Source organism: Pipistrellus kuhlii, unplaced genomic scaffold (assembly GCF_014108245.1).
Source record: "Pipistrellus kuhlii isolate mPipKuh1 unplaced genomic scaffold, mPipKuh1.p scaffold_m20_p_8, whole genome shotgun sequence".
Taxonomy (NCBI): Eukaryota; Metazoa; Chordata; class Mammalia; order Chiroptera; family Vespertilionidae; genus Pipistrellus; species Pipistrellus kuhlii.
The window spans coordinates 32,761,178-32,781,040 of record NW_023425584.1 but is presented as its reverse complement, the minus strand read 5'-3'; the positions used below and the strand labels follow the sequence as shown (position 1 = coordinate 32,781,040).

General features: G+C 40.9%; 1 protein-coding gene across 1 annotated transcript; it reads left to right on the top strand.

Annotated features, from left to right (window-relative positions):
- Nucleotides 1-6,192: 6,192 nt before the first annotated feature.
- MINAR2 (membrane integral NOTCH2 associated receptor 2) lies at nt 6,193-18,683 on the top strand. The gene is made up of 4 exons (XM_036424041.2): nt 6,193-6,430; nt 10,194-10,244; nt 14,058-14,285; nt 18,440-18,683. Exons 1-4 carry the CDS (start codon nt 6,266-6,268, stop codon nt 18,617-18,619), a joined length of 624 nt encoding a protein of 207 aa, XP_036279934.1. The 5' UTR covers nt 6,193-6,265; the 3' UTR covers nt 18,620-18,683.
- Nucleotides 18,684-19,863: the final 1,180 nt, after the last annotated feature.

Genomic DNA, 19,863 nt, shown 5'->3' with positions numbered 1-19,863 from the left:
CCATTGCACTGTCGATATAGTGTAGAGAAACCGTTACAGAAATGGTAACATCCTACAAAAATGTGTATTATTATGTTGTCATTAGATTTTAGCTTTTTAAAATATTTTGAAGAAAGAAAGCATTGATCCACCCATTTCCTTGTATTATTTTTTTTTTAGCAGATTTAAAAAATATATAGTAGGTACGTAAGCCTCACAAATCATAATGGGAAAACTTACTAACTATTTTTCAGCCTTTTCCCTAGAAAGAAGGAAAGACTAAAAGCTGATAATACTGTGGTAGTTTCATTGTGTGCTTTTCTTTATAAAAATTAAAACGTTTTACAATTCTGTGAAACGTTAAAAAAAAAACAGCTTAAATTTTTTCTTGTGAGAAAATGTTGTACATGATTCACATGATTTCTTAGATTTTTTTTTTTTTTTGCAATAAAATATGTGAAATTTTCCTGTTGGGAGGCAATTCTTCGTAGGTCTGTCATGTTTCCACAAGTCTTGGCACTGTCTGCTTTTGTTCTGGAATATCTTCTAAGGGATGTTTGTGTGGTGAGCAGCTTTGGAAGATAAAGTTGGTGTCTCTCTTTGGAGCAAAGGGCAGATGTGTTTATTTCTCATGATACAAGTTTCACAGTCCCCCCGCGGGGGCCCCTCACCTGGAATACAACACTCTGCGTGTGTGGTGTCATCTGGCTTCTTTATGTCTGGTGCTTCCATTGGCATTACTACCGTGAAAGCCCTCGTGCCACAGATCATGGCACCAAAGAGGGGAGGATGGGTTTTTGCCAGTTTATGTTTTTTTTTAAAATTAAATTCATTGGAATAACATGGGTTAATAACATTATATAAATTTCAGGTGTACAACTTTATAATGCAACATCTGTGTACTATATGGTGCTCACCACACAAAGTCTTTTGACCATGTCTGTTTCAAATAGACCTTCCAGAATTAGGGAAGTTACTATGGGGTGGGCTCTGCGACTCTTGAGTCCACTAAGAGGCAGATTTAAGCCAAGCTTGATCCAATTATCTGGCTTTCATCAGCCTTTGCTCTGACTGTGGGACTGCAGCGGCAATGTAGAGTCACCAAGAACCCAGGAATCATCAGAAAGTCAGACTATTTTCCTTTCCCCAATATATAGTTCCCCATCCAGAAAGATTAGAAGGTAGATTAACAATATGGGTTTTGGAGAGTGTGACAAAATCTTTCCTCAGAAGATCTGGCCTCCTCTCCATCCAAGGAGTTCCGGATCTGTGAAGCTGCTCTCATGTGGAATTTGATCTAGGAATGCAATTCCCTGATGTGGTGAGTCAAATCAGATTTCTCTTCCCTAAGACTAAAAGCTTCGTGCTTATACAAATATAAGACTTTAGTAAGATGTGAATCTATTTCAGTCCTAGGATTAGTTATGCAGAACCAAAATCTTTGCTGGTCAAACCATTCCGTCTACCCCTTTGACTCTAATGCCCTTTCTGGTAACTGTGCTTTCCTGGTCGTTGGCGGTGAAATTCAGCCATTTGGTTCCTGCCCTTATGGTATTCCATTTTCTCATTCAATTCAGGAAGCCCAGTTCAATGGCAGCATTCCCCAATGTCTTTCCTGACATTCGCAGACTAGCCACTTGAGAGTTCTTTAGGGATCCCAATGCTGCCTTCAACAATGAATTTTTCAAAGCCTTAGTGAAGGGAGTGCCGTCTAGACACACTGAGGGGACATATGAAACCAGTGAGTGAACACATCGATCATATTAAAACCAATCTCCCTAAACATTTGTATCCCTCCCTCTGTAGTACCTTATGGCAAGTATATTTTAGCATTTCAACTTCATTCAGTATGGACAACCATTGGGTTCGGTTTTCCGATAAATTGATAGAATTACTCCCGGCCACATCAACTACTACTTTCTAGAATCTCTCCTTCGTGAACCCATGTCAAAAACATTTAGGCTAATTCAGCATTGTATGCTTTCCATCCTAACAAAACCCTCTTAAGAAACATCATGAAACATATACTTTGGGTTTCAGTAAATATGAATTAGTGAAATCCTGCAGGTCTTTTGATATGTATGGTACCACTTCACAAGTCACGCTTTTTGTCTGCTCCCCACCCCTTGAATCTTCTGGGACCTGCTCTGGATATATATTTAGAAGACATGACAGATGGTGAAACATGAGCAGAAGAGCTGAAAAGGTTTTATTTCAAGATGGCTTAGACCCTGAGCTGTGACTTTTAAACCTCACGCTTATTTCTCTCTTTAACTTCTCTAGTCTTTTTAGCAATGAATCAACCCCACAGTCATTATCCTCTTTGTTTCTATTAAAAAGATTTTGTGCAGCAGGTACTCGCTTTCTATAGGCCCTTCACTCCAGATGATAACAGGTGAGAATTTACATAACCATGTTGGCATTTTGTGCCGTGGATGACCAGTGTCCCACTTACTGGAAAGAGGGTCACTAATGCCATGGAGTCCAGTTAGAACAGAGAACGAATCCCAGGCTTCATTTCTTAAATTCTCTTCCTTGGAAACATTTATTTTTTGTACTAGTAATTGTCATGGTTCAGTCAGCCAAACAGAGTTGGAGTGTTATGGGATAACGGATCCGAATTCATAACATCAGGAGGAGCTGGGGAAGATCCATGAGAAGAGTTGGAGAATCAGGAGTTACCCTCTGACCTGAGCAGCCAGGCACATCCAGGTCAGTATGACTATGAAAGGTTGACTTGTAAAGATGTCTGTAGGATGCTGTTGCATCTGTATACCTCCCTCCTTGTAGGTCCACAGCCAAACATCAGGTGGTGGACCTGGGTTTGCTGTTAGTCAGCAGGTCCAACAGCTGGAAGAAAGAAATGGGCATGGAGCTCAAAAAAGCAAAGGTCACTTGGAAACTGCCAAGCACCTGTGCCTCTCTCTGTCCCTGCATCTGATTACAAGAAGACTTTCGAATTAATGAATGCTGCTTCCATTTTGCCTTCCAAATGCCATGCAAGTTACTCTTTTGGCCAATTCTAACCCAGAATCACACAAAGAAGGGGATTCTTGGAAATGTAGTTTGCTTTTTATCTATAAGTGACTAATATGATTTTTAATTTTTTCAAGTTTGCTTTATCACAGAGACAACTGAGATGAAATCCTATATTTTCACTCTCTTAAAATAACAGTAAACCTTCTTAAGGGCTCATTATATCCTAAACTTTCTGTTAACCACTTTACCTATTAACCCTCACAGTACCTTGTAAGGTAGTGTTAATATTTTCACATTATAACCGCAATCTGAAGCTCAGAGAATTTGGGTAACTTGTTTAGTTGGATGTAATAAAACCACCAGGACTCCAGATTCTGTGCACTCAGCTATCCTGATTGCCTCTCTTGTTCACCACTTTTGAAAATAGGTGCACAAGATTATAATCTCATCACAGACTTCTTTTGTAATTTAAACTATCCAACTAATTTTGAAATTCTCTCAGATAATTTTGATGAATTCCCAACTGCTCATCTGAATTGTACAGGCTTTTCAGCTGAAAATACTTTCAGGTATTTCAATACGTTATTGGCACAAATTAGAGAGGAGGGGAAAAAGAAAGAAAAGAAAAAAAGGTGAAAATCAAAGAGGAGAAATGAAGAAAGGACAGGTCAGAGAATGAGAAGAAAGAAGAAAAAAGTAAATATGTAAAAAGTTTTGCTTAGTGAACCATATTTAATTCTATTTTTGTGATCCTTATGGTTCAGAAAACAATAATGCTGGATCCAAACCCAAGGGGAAATGATACTTTTATAAAAATTTTCTGTGAAGAAAGCAAATGCTTACCTGCATCCAGAGGGCTGATAAGTGCCAGAGATCCACATTCCCACCAGCCTGTCCCTGCAATAAAATTCCTTTTTTTAAAAAAACAAGGCAGAGAAGTTATTTTATTTTGTTCCTATTTTTATTAATGTCAGAGAAGGAGGGAGGGAGGGAGGGAGGGAGGGAGGGAGAGGGAGAGGGAGAGGAGAGGGAGAGGAGAGAGAGAGAGAGAGAGAGAGAGAGAGAGAGAGAGAGAGAGGGACATCAATGATGAGAGAGAATCATTGATTGCCTCCTGCATGCCCACACAGGGTTGAGCCCATAACCTGGTGCCCTAACCAGGAAGTAAGATGAGAGGATAAACAAATCACCCTAAGATTTCAAAAAAAGGAAAATCATTCCTACTAAGGAACATATGTGAAGGCTTTGTGAAAGAGAGGCTGGGCACAGAAGATGACCCATAAAGGACGTCTAGAGGTTTCAGTAGCCAGGGCTGTGGAGAAATGCTTCCCGACTGGAGGACTGGCACAAGTAGAGGCACAGGGGTTGGGGTATGGCCAGTACAAGGGAGTTGGGAGAAGGATTGATTTCCTCATTGTCAGCCACGTGGGATACCCACAGGGGGAGTAGTGAGAAACAAGAACTGATAGTTGGGGATGGGTGGGGAGAAGCATGGTGGGGAAAGATGGAGTCTGAGACTAAACGATTTGTAAACGAAAAGATAGGAAAAGACAGTATACAACCCTCTGGGCATCTAGAGCATGGTGGAGGGATCTCAAGGAAGAACGCCCAAGGAAAACTAAAGGCCTGTTTCACCCACCTCATAATCTGGCTAAGAAAAAGGCCTGGCCTAATCAATATATTTGGATCTAAGTTCTGTGTCTCCTCTTGCCAATAGAGAGAGCCAAAAAGAAGTTAGGTTCTCCTTGAAGATGTTTGTTATTCCCCAAAGAATCTTTCAGGAAAAGCAAACAGCCTGAGAAATATTTGTTCATTAGATGTATTCTGGCAGCAACCAGAAAATTCCAGAAAGTACCAAGCACAGGCACATAATACATTTGATTCTTGAAACACTTATGATTGAGCTGGTTATTGTCATTTATGAAGTACTTTTATCCAGTCAATGTATTGATAAAACCATCCAGATGTATTTCTAATATTGTTAAGACAGAGAGAGAGAGAGTTTGGTCCAAAAAAATTCCTATAGAAAGTGTTGATTGCTTAATCCAGTTTTACAGTCATAAGCAGGACAGATGTTTTGGTTTTGTGTTTTTTTTGACACCCTCGTGCTTATTGCTATAGAGAAAGCCAGTACTCTCTGGTGTCTTGCTCAATTCGAGAACATCCTGGCTGCCGATTCTTACACGGCTCGATGGCCCTCTCCTGAAATGTGCTGCTGATGCATTCCACATGTAGCCATTCCCCCTGGACGGGAAACCTTCCTGCTGAGTCAGACGGGCCTACGGAGGTGCAAACAGAGCAAACAGCTCATGTCTTTCAGAACTGCTGGGGTGTCTATCTTCCGCCTTCTCGCAAGCAGGAGGGTTTCTCTCCCTCTGGATGGAAATCAGTCCTTTCCCGCTGAGAAGCATGGGTTCCCTAAGGCAGCGTGGCTCACACGAGGGAGCTTATCTCAGTTCAAGTCCTCATCACTCCCTGACAGCCCACTGCCTGTGGCCTCCCTCCCTCCTTGGCTCCCTGGCCAGCAGATGGGTTCACTTGGGACAGCAGGTCAGCCATGTTCCCGCGTGGTTCCCAATGTACCGGGTGCAGACCCCAAACGCTTCGTAGGAGTGTGTGCGGGCAGGAGGAGTCGAAGGGGCCTCAGGGAGTGAATGGGTTAAGACAGCAGGTTGGGACACTCATTTACAGCAAAGAGGCCGATGCTTGCCATTTCTCGACTCAAAACGAAGCTGACAAGCGAAACAGGATTAGGTTTCTCCTGAGCCTGAGACGCTGGGAGTGAAAAGATGAGAAGAAACAAGATCTTGCCTATCACATGTGAGGCGGCGTGGGCAGGGCCAAGTCTGCCGGGTTAGCTTAGCGATGATCAGAGAGAAAAACTAAGTTACGTCTCTATCGGTGACTATCTCATGTGCTACAAATGATGGACCGTGATACCGAAGTTCTGGCAGTCTTTCCGCAAAGAATAGCTCTTCTTTATTAGGCTGTTATTTTTGACTCTGTGGAGAGGCAGTAGGTGCTATCTAATTTTGGCATCTTATTAATTTTAATGGGTAGTCCCATTCAAGCATCCTAAATGCACGCGCGGGTGCGTGAGTGTGTGTGTGTGTGTGTGTGTGTGTGTGTGGTGGGGTGAAGAGGCAGGGTGCTGCGCTGTTCTGTGTGCTGATGAGCGTGGCATCGGAGTACAGCTGAGAGCTGGTTTCAGGTGCCGGGAGGAGCATCCTCAGGCTCATTCATAATGGACGAGTCTGACGGGACCAGCCTCACTCGCCTTAGTTTCCTACCATAGACGAGGGGGGACATGGATCTCTCTGCTTTGCCAAATAACAACCATCCTGACAAATTCCTGCAGCTGGACGTGAAGTTGCTGATGAGGAACTCGGCCCTCCTGCAGGCCAGCCTGGTGAGGTTTCCGGGCGGGAGCTACCCCACTGCCCAGCACTGGCAAAACCTCGTCTACGCACAGGTACAACCCCGAGGACGGGGGCCGGGGCTCCTTTCTCGCTCCCTGCCACTGCAGCATCAGTGCAGAAGGAAGGCTGGAGGGGGCCGAGGGTAAGGTAGCTTAGCTTACTCATTCTATATAAAAGATGGGAATTCTCCCACTCATTCATTCCCCTTCACACATTAGCTTCCCAGCATGACTTCATTTTAGAGTTTGCCTAGCCCTCAACTTTACTCCTCTCTGGATTTTTCAAACCAATTTGCAAATAAAGTTTTGGAGGGAAAACCTATCTCTATTTTTTTATTTTTTTATTTATATATTTTTTTGGTATATTCTAAGCACGAAGCATCAGAAACTTACATTGGAGTCTCATACACCTCCTTCAGACCAACTGCCCTTCATTTTGTGCAGGACAGACCCACGGCAGGACAATGGCAAGTTCAGGATGGAAGGAGCGGATGTAGCAGGAACTCTCCCCCTTGTGAAGGCGCTGGCTGTCACTGTAGACACTCTTGGTCCCTCCTCGTGGAAGGACATGCCGGCCAGGTCTTCCAACCTAAGGCAGGCCTGATTTCTTGCTTTCTTCTTTTGCATCTTCCTTCCTTCCTGTTGCTGACCAGGAGAGAATAAAGCTGTGATGAGTTCCATGTGCTGGGATAAACATAGAGGCCCTGACTGTTGCCCCGCTCCTGAAACAGGAATAATCTTTGTTTTAAGACTCGAGGGCTAATGGGGTTAAGGGTTAGTCCATTTAGAAACAGGAAGAAGCGTTGCATTTCGGAACAGATGTGACTGACCCCCAAAGCCCTGCAAGTCATTAAACCCTTTGGAGTGGGTCAGATTCCCTGAGCAGAAATTTGTTTTCCTTTAAGAAACAGTTGCTACTCATGAGCCCTGGTGTAAAGTGACTCCTTTGTGGTGCGTTTTGTGGGCTCCTGGGGACCTTTATCATGAGATCATTCAAAATCAAGTACACTCAGCTGATTATGTGTTTCCTCCACCTATAAGGGTTTTAATTTATTTCCATGGTAAGGCAAGCTTATTATGACAACTGACTTTTTAAAATTTTTGCATCTTTTCTATTTGGAATCCTCAAAACCCTCCTGCCCATCGTCTGCACCTTTTTGGTTATTACTTCTGTGTTTTGTTTAGTTTTAAGCTAAGTGAATGGAATCCTTCCTTTAGATATTGTTTGTTTATATCATGGAGTAAAATGATTCAAAAATCAGTTAAAAAAAAAAAAAAAAAAAAACTCCTTGGCTTTCTTCTGCTATGAAGTTAAGTCTAAGAAAACATGTCCAACAAATTCCTTTCAGGTTGGAACACATACATCTAACATCTTTTGTTTGGTACTGGAGTTGACCTATTTTCTTCATGTGGGACTTCACAGCTTCAAGCTCTGTAGAATATTATTCCAAAATCTGAATGAAATGCAAAATTTTTTAAAAAATATATTTTATTGATTTTGTACGGAGAGGAAGGGAGAGAGATAGAGAGTTAGAAACATCGATGAGAGAGAGTCATCGATCAGCTGCCTCTTGCACACCCCCTACTGGGGATATGCCCGCAACCAAGGTACATGCCCTTGACCGGAATCGAACCCGGGACCTTTCAGTCCCCAAGCCGACGCTCTATCCATTGAGCCAAACCGGTTTCGGCTGAAATGCAAAATTTTAAAGGGTATATTTTTCCACAGCCTCTATTGGTCTATTGGGTTGAAATAGTTATTCAAGGAAAAACCAAGGAGGTAAAGAAAAAAAAATCTGTTGAATAAGTTATTGGTAATTATGAACTGCAGATAAAGTTGTTATCCTTCTACCCTAAAAAGAAATATTAAATGATTGAAACAAAGACCAATTTACTATTGAAATAATGCATGTTGGTGTAAGTCAATTACAAATTCAGGTAGTTGGGTAGGTATAACACAAATTATGAGTAACAACAATTATATTTACTACTTCAGTTTGCGATATGTCAATAAGTAATTTTTCTCTGCTTGGCTGAATCTTAAAATCTAGGAATGATATATTCTTTGGATAAAAAATAAATCTATAAAGAAATGGACACATGAAATTTTTCAGTAACTATAATAACTGGAAGAAGGTGCTTATATACCAAGTGAATTGAGGTGTTGGGATACACAAGTGGTAGTTGTCAAATAGTTCTTAATTTAAAACCCTCCCTCTATTGGGGAGATATTAAGCATAGAATAAAAAGGTTAGAAATTTGGCTTTTTGTGTCATATTCTCAGCAAGACAGTGTGAGAGATATCTGTTATGGCCCGTATTCAGTCCATGCTTCAGTTTATTTCACTTGCAGAATTAGAATAATATTCATTTTGCATATTTCCTTAAAACTGAGAACAAATAAAATATGACAAAAGCAATTGAGAAAAATGATTTTCTATGCAAGTATAAGAAATGTGCATTATCATTTGTCAATATTCAAAATGTGTTAAAATTATCCTTTCATTATAATTTGAAAAACAGCAGATAATATCACTTGCATTATTTGATTTATACTGTGGATGGATGTGTGTGTGTATGTATGGTGGTGTTGGAGGATATACTTAAAAACATCTGTCAAGCCACATGGCCAACTCAAGCAGTAGATTTTATACTCACCTGAAATCCACACCAATTTCAGATCTGTGTCAGCTTATGGTTTGGTATTACACCACCCCAGGTAGGTGCATGGTGTGTGGAACTCAGACTACCTCAAGGAATGTCAAAGGATTTAACCTATAAACATTTCCTTCAAAATGGCTGGTAACTCAGAAGTTAAAACAAAAATCCCCGAGATCCCAAGTATGAAGCTGAATTCTTAAATATACAGGATACCCCAAACAAATGTATACACTCTTCAAGTAGATTCTATTACATTTTGTTTGTTTTTTTGTTTGTAAATATACTTTATTAATTTTCCAGAGAGGAAGGGAGAGTGATAGAGAGTTAGAAACATTGATCAGCTGCCTCCTGCATGCCCCCTTATTGGGGATGTGTCTGCAACCAAGGTACATGCTCTTAACTGGAATCGAACCTGGGACCCTCAGTCAATAGGCCGATGCTTTATCCACTGAGCCAAACCGGTCAGGATTCTATTACATTTTGAAAATGAAATGTATTTTAGTAAGCACTGCCTTTATAATTATTCAAAGAATCTGTACATTGTTGGGACACCTTGTATGTATCATTTATATTCATGATTTATTTGTATTTAAGATTTTTTTAAATGCACATTTTACTTTTAGAGTTGAGTCCCTATGTCATTTTTTAATGAGCTGAAGCAATACGGTGCATAAAGAAAAGGAAGCGCTGAGGTTCACAGGCTGGCCAGTGGACCCGGTCAACTCCCTTCTGTGCGGATACGCAGGTCACCCATATGTGCAGAGGGCACAAGCAAATACCCCTTGATTCTACTATGTTTATTTTCCTTACGTCCCCTCACTAGAGAAATAAAGGAGCTTCACAACAAATTTCATCTCAATGCACTGAGCAAACTTTCTCCAAAATTGAATGTTTCTGGTTGTTAAAATTATTTGGGGCATGCATCTGATGTAGGCACTTGGAATTGTACTCTCCATATTTCTGCCAATCCCTTTATAAAACGAGGTAATGAAAGGAAAGGGCTGATTTTTTTATTTAGTTTAAATGATAAAATATGTTTTTGCAGATATTGCGGTGGGCCTTTTTTTTTTTTTTCTGATTAGCAGTTAGACTTCAGAATATTTTCTGACTAATCCCTTTGCTCTGTCTTGTCTTGGCTTCCATCACATCTGTTTCAGAACCCAGGAACATTCCTCACTAGACCTGTGAGCTGGAGCGACAAGCCCAGGGTAAGAGGCTCTTCTCCCGTGACTGTTAGACACTGGTCTTTACTAGGTTTGTTTCTTAATCACCTTTCCTTGCGTGGCTGTTGTATGCCCATGAAAAATCAGTGAATTTGGTGAGTATCTAGTCAGGCATTGTCACAGGCTATCATTCTGGAAAGCCAATATATACTTGTCTCCCTGGCTGAATGAGAAAAGGGAAAGACACCACAGTAACTGGGATCCCACTGGGAGCAGTGTGTGTGGCCTTCTTCCTTGAAGGTGGGGAAGATTGATTGGGATGCTTCTGCTTTTGAGACATCCTGAGGCATTGTTCCATAGACTAGGTCCTAGACTATGTCCTCATCTAGGTCCATAGACTCTTGGAGACATGCCCTTGCTCATTATTCCCTTTTTCCATATCAGAAGTGGGCCCTCCTTTTAGCCTGTATAAAGATTCAAAGTTTGCTCCTAATCCTGGATATTTGCAGGCCTAGGGCTATTGTTGCCTTGTCTTGTTTTTGTTGTTGTTGTTTGTTGTTGTTGTTTTGTGTTTTTTTTTTGTGTGTGTGTGTGTGTTGTTGTTGTTTTATTTCAAACAATCAAAAATTTGTAGGTGTAGGGTAGTGGTTTCTTTGGCAATACATATCTTATAAAAATTAGCAAGCTATTTGTTAGTGTAAGCCTTGCTTTTCTGCCTCCCTTCCTCCATCCTTTGACTTGAGGACAGCCACCTGGAGACTGTCAGGGATTAGTTATGAAACCACACCCTAAACATAATCTTTACCCCGAGTCACGTCATTCAGCTGAGACATTTTAATGGACTTTTTTGGCTCAGCGCTTAAAAATAAAAAAGTCTGTATATCAGTTTTGGGGTCTATAAACAGTCAGATTTTAAACAGTAGAAAGCATAACATTTCTAAACTCTAATTTCTTCTTGCACAGTGTCCAGTTTTTTCTCTCATCTCATCTCTTTCTTGTATTATACTAATGCTCTGATTCTTGTGGTATCATTATATGTACATGAACACTGATAATGTGTAATTATTTCTTTTAGAGCTACAGGTGGTTAGATTCCAGTGGCCACAAATGATATTTTTACCAAATGATTTTCATTTTAGGATGTGAATAGGCATCATTCCAGCTTCTGATACTGATTTATCCTTTTCTACCACTTGACTGCCAAGCCAATGCCATACATTTGTGGAATTTCAAGATGCCACTTGTGTGTGAGGAGGGTACAATAGGCTATACTGTGGATTTAAACTGGGGAAAACTTTTATTTTTAAATTTGTTTTAACTGATTTTTAGAGAGAGGGGGAGGAAGATGGACAGAGAGAGAAACATTGATGAGAGATAAACAGTCACTGCCTCCCACATGCCCCTCACCGCGAACTAAGCCCTCAATCCTCAAAGGTTAGGTAAATATAAAATATTACTTTTTTTGCATAAACATTTTAAAATGTAAGTTATCTTACAGTTCATATAACTAAAATGATGGAATTACTATTGGGTTTTCCTTTGCTAAATGAAATCTATGTAAAAATGTGGATGAAGAGTTGGAATCAAATGCATGCTTTTTTTTCTTAACCTATTTGAAAAATATTATCAAAGTATAAATGAACTCCAACCACAATTAGTACTTTTATCCAGCCATCAAATTCTTAATAAAGCTATACTATTCATTTTTAAGCATATTTCTTTCAGGCAAGAGATTACCATGCAACACAAAAACAAATGGCACCATGTTTGAGGAGAAATCTCAGACTTTCAAGAATGTGATTTAGAATTAAGAACTTGAATGTCTTTCTAGAATATAGTTCTGGTTATTTTGCTATGTTTTATATATTAGTTTTTCAAAGGCCTTGTACATTGTAATAGAATGTATTATTTTTTCTTTACCCTGAAACTGTTTCCTCATTTATAGAACTAGTCTAGCAGGCAAGAAAACTGACATAGTCAATTTATCAATGTCAGAAGAATTATTCCTCCTCAAAAATGATCAAAGATGTCTAGCCTTGAAGGAAAAAGCTTGAGTCAGGATTATGCTAATCTGAAATGATCTAAATTTCATATCAAATTGTTTTTCCTCAATTCAGAAACATTTTCATGAGGTCATTCATCTTAAAGAGAAATACTAAGTCAAGGTGATTTATTATTTCACTGCAAACCTCAGTATTACAGAATATAAATTGATTTTGAGCATGCTAACAACCTAGTAAAGTCAGAGAAGATCTCCAGGTTTATCTATAATTATGTAAAAATTATGAATTAAGAAAATTAGAAAACCTAAGACTACAGAGAATGTGAAAGGTTTTATACAGATGATTTTTGGGACCACTAGCCATTTCAAACGGAAACCATGTAATATTAGTTTACAACTTAGTGTATATGAATACATATTTAACATTACCTACATACCCCAGTAGATGCTGAGGGAATCAACCTAATAGTGACCATAAATATGATACAAAGGAATGTTTATTGCTACTATTGAATCTTCTCTGTTTTGTGAAACACATTTATTTTTAAAACCACTATAAATTAATGAAATTTGCTACCAGTTTTTAAGGGGTAAGCCTAAGTTTTCTGAAAATTAACTTATGTGGAGTTCCTCTGCCTTGATGCTACATGATAAATGAACCATTCTGCTATAAATTTTTTGTTTCTTCTCAATTATATTTGGCCAATGGACAAATTTTAACTTAAACATTTTCTGCCCTCATGATAGCTTTGTAGTCATAAGGGGAAAAAAGGAAGAAAAAAAACTGAGGTCAAACTAGACATAGAAAAGCACACATTATATGATTCCATTTATATAAAATGAAAAAAAAAGAGTCCATCTGACTTATGCTGTTAAATTTGGAATACTGGTTATCCTTGGGCAGAGCGAGGGATAGTGACTGGAAGAGAGCATGAAGCATGCTGGTATTGTTCTGTTCCTTGGTAGAATCTTAAGGTTTATATGGGTTGTGAAAATGTATTTATGATATATGTACTTGTCTTTATGTATATTGTGCTTCAATTAAAATGTTTGTTAAAATCTGAAAGTGAATATTAGAGCCATCTAATAGCCAGCTCTTCTGTAGACACAGATATGAGTGCTTTGCTAACTTAGTCCATTTCTCCAAGATATCTGAAATAGGAGTCCCAAGAGAATTTTCACGAAAGCCAAGGCATGTCTATAAATGCCTTTTAATCTTGACTTTGCTGGGTTAATAGAGCAATATTAAATATTGTTCTTATCAGTCATGGAATGCACAAATAAAAATGAAATGTTATTAAATCTCAATGCAAGAGAGCTGGGGGGGGGATGGCTTTGTTCAGAATTCTACTATTTGAATTAAAGAACAGTGCTCTTTCTCCATAGTTATAAAATAGTATTTTAATGAATGATTACTGAAGCCAAAAAGATTATAGGCAAAGAAAGAACTCAATGGCCCAGCCAGCATGGCTCAGTGGTTGACTGTCAACCAAAAACCAGGAGGTCACAGTTCAATTCCTGGTCAGGGCACATGCCTGGTTTGTGAGCTCAATCCCCAATGTGGGTGGAGTACACAGGAGGCAGCTAATCAATGATTCTCTCTCATCATTGATGTTACTCTCTCTCTCTCCCTTTCCCTTCCTCTCTGAAATCAATAAGAATATTTTTTAAAAAAGAAAGAACTCAATGAAATAGAATTCTAGGTGAAACTAGATCCCAGACTCCTTTCCTCATTATCCTAATCTGTTGGGTTTCCGGGCAGAATCAACACATTTTGGGGTACAGTTTTTTCCTATTACATTCTCTGTCATCCGTGGTCTGTTGGTAAGAGAAGCCTTGTCTCTGCCTCTTAACAGAGAGAAAAGAAGAATCTCACTGCTCAGCGAATGAGGGGATCCAGTGTGAAGGGTGCTGTCTTCATAGATAGGCCCCCACCAGCTCTCTCATCAGTCCTGAAGAATAATCCACTCTGTGGTGACATAAGCTTGGAGGAAGCTATGGAAGAAAGGAAAAAGAATCCTTCATGGACCATCGAAGAATATGACAAGCGTTCCTTGCACACAAACCTCTCTGGGCATCTGAAGGTACTCAAGGCAAAGAGTCCATCCTTCATTTGAAGGGGGAGATCAGTTAACTGTCCTAAACAACATGGGTGTTGGGGTGACAGGCATCCTTCACGGGGCACACAGCCTCTAGGTTTCCATTTTAGCCTCCAGCTTCCCTTGTTCTCCCCTCTCTTTGTGTTTGTTTATTTGTTTTGAGCTTCCCAACAAATTTAATGTGGCACAGGCACAAGGTTTACCTGGAAGGGAAAAGTTTTTTGAAAATTCGTTTGCCAAATGATGTATGTTTTCCCATGGTTGTGTGACCACTTGTGTTCATGAATACTTAGGAATCTCTCGCTCAACATGTATTCCAAAAATACTGATTCAGTGTTCTGTCCTCGGCACTGTGCAAGGCAGTTCTCATCAAAGATCATTTCATTCCAAGCCCACTCAGTGATTTAAGATTGCGGACTTACATTTTGGACTCTTTCCTGTGTCTCAGTAACAAAACAAAGCAAAACAAAAGCATTTCAACACAGAAAAAATATGCAGTGAACTCATTCACCCAAAGTCCCCCCACCCCACTCCTATCCTACGCCCAGTGTCACCCATCACACAGAAGATCTAGAAATACCTGAAAAGCAGGAGAGTGGCCCTCTCTTTTCTGAGTGGACTGAATTCCTTCCCAGCCTCCGCTTGCCTTTGCTGCCCTGGGGCCAGGAAGCCCTGCCGGTTTCCAAGTACCCATTATGCATATCTGTTCATACCTGAAGCATCTACACACTTTTGCAGGGAACAGCCTTATGTCCTCTTAAAATCTTGCACTTTAAAAATCTCAAATGCGCACTCCTTGAAATATCTCATTGTCCAGCGTCTTTGAAGTTTCTGCATTTCCTCGTAGATGTAATGTATCTTCTCCTTACTGTAGTCTCTTTTCCAGAGAAGTTTCCATAACAGATGCTCCCTCATAGCAACAATAATCATGTGTTGTTTTTTTATCAGGAGCCTGAAGATCAACCTCTAAGAAGTCACTTCCTACAAGTAGGAAAAATGTATTGATTTATTTCTCAAACATGTCCTGACTGTACACGAGAGCCCCTTTTCTTTGTCGTTCTCATGAATGCCAAGGGGACTATAAAGAGAAATGTTTCTGTCCCTGCCTCAAAAAGTTCATTTAACTGAGCGGAGTAACAAACAGTAACTATAGAACCAGGTAGAGCGACAAGATGGAGAGAGAGCACTGTGCCCATTGTGGCAGTAGAAAGTGCTGTGCAAATTCAGAAGAGAGCAAAGCCACATTGGATTATTAAAAGCCCTGTGAAAAGTTAATTTATGCTGGGTTTGAAAGATGGGAAGCATTCAAAAGATCTAGCTGGTTTGCATAAGTGTGGCGAGGGAGTGGGCTCTCCTGTCAGGCATAGCAAGAGGAAAGGCACAAGTACAAGAAAGTTAGAGAATTTGTCAGACTAAGCAGTCTAGTTTTGCTGCGCTGCAGCTGAAGTAATAGAATAATGGGGAAATAAGGCTAAAACAGACTAAAAGAAATTGTTTGAATGCAAGAATAAGGAAATTGAACATTATTGGCAATGAGGAGTAATTTTTTTGTTGGACAGTTCCATGAGTTATGTGTAGGAAGCTCACACATGAGGAGGATGGCTATTTTGCTTTTCTATAATCAGGGTCTACCCCCTCACTCCAATCCTCTACATGAAATCGCTCACTGCAATTGAGCCTCAGGTCACAGGCTCATTTGCATTCTTGAGGGATGCTTCTGGAAGTCATGACTTTTGTTTTTATTATAATTTCTTTCTATTAATGAATATTTTGTTAATTCAACTTCTTCCCTCACCTTTGCCTATTCATAACTCTTGTTTAGCAGGCAGAGTCCCTAAATTATTTCTGAAAACTTTTCACCACGATGGCCATAATAGTTTAAAGTCTCTTGGGCCACTCTCTTTTTTCTAAATTGCTAAGAATCTCTCTCTCTCTCTCTCTCTCTCTCTCTCTCTCTCTCTCTCTCTATATATATATATATATATATATATATATATATATATATATATATATATATAGATATAAAAGCCTAAGTGACTGTTACAACAGAGCGACCGGGACGACCATTTGACCAGTTAATATGATGCACACTGACCATCAGTGGGCAGATGTTTAATGCAGAAGCTTTCCCCTGGTGGTGCACTCCCACAGAGGGTGTGCTGCTCAGCCAGAAGCTGGGCTCATGGCTGGCAAGTGCAGCTGTGGTGGCAGGAGCATCTCCTGACTCTGCAGCATACTACCAAGCGACAGGCACAGCAGGTTGAGATGAGTGTGAGTGGCATGGCACTGGCTTGGGCTCCTCCCTGGCTGCCTGCCACTTGGTGCATTGCTACATCCTCCGAGGGGTCCTGGATTGCGAGAGGGTGCAGGCCAGGCTGAGGGACCACCCTCTCTTGTGCAAGAATCCATGCACTGGGCCTCTAGTATATATATAAAAGCCTAAGGGACTGTTCGACCATTCAGCTGGTAGCTATGACGTGTACTGACCACCAGGGGCAGATGCTCAATGCACAGGCATGGAAACATGGAACAGACTGATGAATCGCAGAAGGGAGGGGAGAGGAGGAGGGGTGAGAAGAGATTAACCAAAGATTTTATATGTATACTAATAAGTATACATTAGAGGCCCAGGGCATGGATTTGTGCACTGGTGGAGTCCTTCAGCCTAGCCTGCAGGGATCAGGCTGAAATGGGCAGTCTGACATCCCTCAAGGGGTCCCAGGTTGTGAGACAGTTCAAGCCAGGCTGAGGGACCCCACTGGTGCACGAATTCATGTACCAGGACTCTAGTTTATAAATAAGAAAGGAGAAAAGGAGACCCATATTTAGCTATGAAGGGAAGCTCTAAGCAGAATTCTGGGAGTCCTCACTGAAGAATGGAGGCAATTAGTCTTGAAGACAAAGTGCAGGCATTTGATAAGGACACACACAAGGGAGCAAGTAGAGTAGACAATTTAAATAACCTATCCTTTTGCACCAGTCATCCAAATTTTATTTTAATACTTTAGCTTTCCTAAAACTAGGAAATTGAAACTAGTAGCAATATGATGGAAGAATTGTATTGCCATGGCCGGAATCAATCCAGCTCCCTGCAGGCATGCACATTGCCTCTTACTGGGCATTGGTGAGCCTGAAACTAGTTCACTGACACCAAAGCTGGCCATGGAAATTGGCTGACTTTAAGTCCATTGAGACTAGAGAGTGAGAAGGGAGTGGAGGGGTGGGGGCAGTCCAATGGCAAGCTATTGCAGTAATTCAGGTGGGAAGTAATGAAGTGGGTTTTTGAAAACTAGAGTTTCAGCATTCACCATACATTTTTTGTATGCTTACTGGAATCCAGGCACAGTCACTGACTCTTATCTCTGAGCATAGCTGGATAAAAAGAAGAAGGAAAAAAAAAAGCTTAATGTATGACCAGTAGAGTTCGCAGGTGATTTGTTAGACACAGGAATGAGGTTGAGTTGAAGTCAATTCTGTCTAGCTGTAAGGAAGATGAGGCCGTGAAAGAAACAGACATGGAGTGTAGGAGCTGATGTGGGGAAGGATATGTGGGATTCTTCCTTCAGTAGGCCAAACAGTGCCAAAGTTTCTGCACGCTAAACCTGCTATCGCCCTCTACAAGGGGCACCAGTGACCTGAAAGGCATGGAAGGGACCCTTGATTCTTAGTCTTACTCCTCCTTCCATGTACATCGGCTCCTGGATTTACTGGAAAATTCATCACATATGTTTATCTCTACCTTGCCAATAAAATCAAACCTTGAAGGCTCATCTCAAGCAAGGGAGGAATTTTAATTTTATTTCAACTCACTAACCTGACTGGCACACACTAATGAGATGTAAGAGGCACTAAATTGGCATAAAATATGGCAGAAACACTTGAGCAATTTAGTCAATAAATCATGCAGGCCTCCTAATGAATTCTCATGCAGACCTACAGCTTGGAGCAGCAGGGATTCCTGGTCAGCCAGCAGGCTGCACTTCCGTGTGGGTGCTGTTCAGGGAAGCCTAGCCTCTCTTATTTCACGTCAGCCTCACCCAAGACAGTGTGAACATGGCCTTCATACCTCTGGCGGGGTCTTGTCTGCAATCTTGTATTGATCACTGATTGAGCCTATTCTCCATGTAATTTTCTTTTAGGAAAATCCTAATGACCTGCGGTTTTGGTTGGGAGACATGTACACGCCTGGTTTTGATACGTTGTTGAAAAAGGAAGAGGAACAAGAGAAGCATTCAAAATACTGCCGGATAGGTCTGATTTTGCTCCTTATTGCCTGCATCTTGGTTTCCATAGTGACTGTTAGCACATTTTTCACCTAAAGAAACTGCCACAGACACAACCACCTGACATTTCTTAACAAATATTTTGAAATAAACATTTGCAGAAAAACATGTTCGGGTGGTGTGAATGTATTGTTGATTGCTTGAGATTTGTTGGCTTTCTCTACTTTGTGTTCTGAAACCTGTGTATGAATTCCAGTCTGAACTATGTCCTTTGGGAAGAAATTCTGGGGATTGTAACCACAGAAACGTTACTATGTACAACCCAAACTAAACGCTGACAGAGAGCAAAGCAGCACCAGCAATTGTCAACAGTTTTGTCTTAATGCTCAAATTACATTCACATGTCTTCAAAGCACTGGTACCTTGCTCTCCTTTCCTCCCCCCCGCCCCCCCCCCCCCCCCCCCCCCCCCCCCCCCCCCCCCCCCACCACCGGTCATTACTAGGAAAGTTGAGCAGGTCACCTTTTGACCAACTGCCAGGCACACAGGGTGAAAGCTTCTGGTTGTGCTGCCTATTAAGTCGAGTTCTGCTGTTTTACCTTCCTTTGTTCCTCTTTAAGCCAGAAAGAAAGAGGGGAAAGTGGAGACTTCCTTTAAACGTATTGCTGTTTCCCCAGTAATCCTTTATAATGCTTCTGTTTCATGTAGTAATTCCAGTAGACCTAAACTTAGACAGGCTGTAGTTATATAATTAATTGCATTTAGAGCCAATTGTGCTCACGAATTGATCCAAATTGGTTAGTGGTGGCCCCTGGTGGCAGGCGGTAAGTATGGCTCACCAGCCATGGCTTAGGAAGGAAGGCCCTAAAAAGCAGAGGAAACAGTGTGAAGACAACAGGAGTTGAACCCTTACTGTGCCTTTTGCTGACCGTTGGACCTGGGAAGTTATTCTCTCCCGAGAAGGGATAATACCGTCTTCCCAGCAGGGCTTGCCTAAGGACTGAATAAGAGACACAGGTAAGAGCAACGCCTGGTTCCATAGTTCATGGCAGTTGTTGCTGCCGGTATGTGTTAGCTTATTGACCCTGGAGTCACCTTACGTTGCCTGCAAATACCTGGGGACCTGATTCTGCCACAGATGAATAGAGTCATTATCCCTTTCTTAGAACTCCCTTCCCTAAGTCCCTCATCTCCACTCCCCCAGCCCCCACCATGTTGTGCAAGAAACAACAGAGGGGCTTTTTCCATTTCTCATTAGTCAGATTTTGCTCTCTGGGGACACCATATCATTTTGTTGTATTTCTCTTAAAGAAACTTGAAGTAAAGTCCATTAAAGTGCA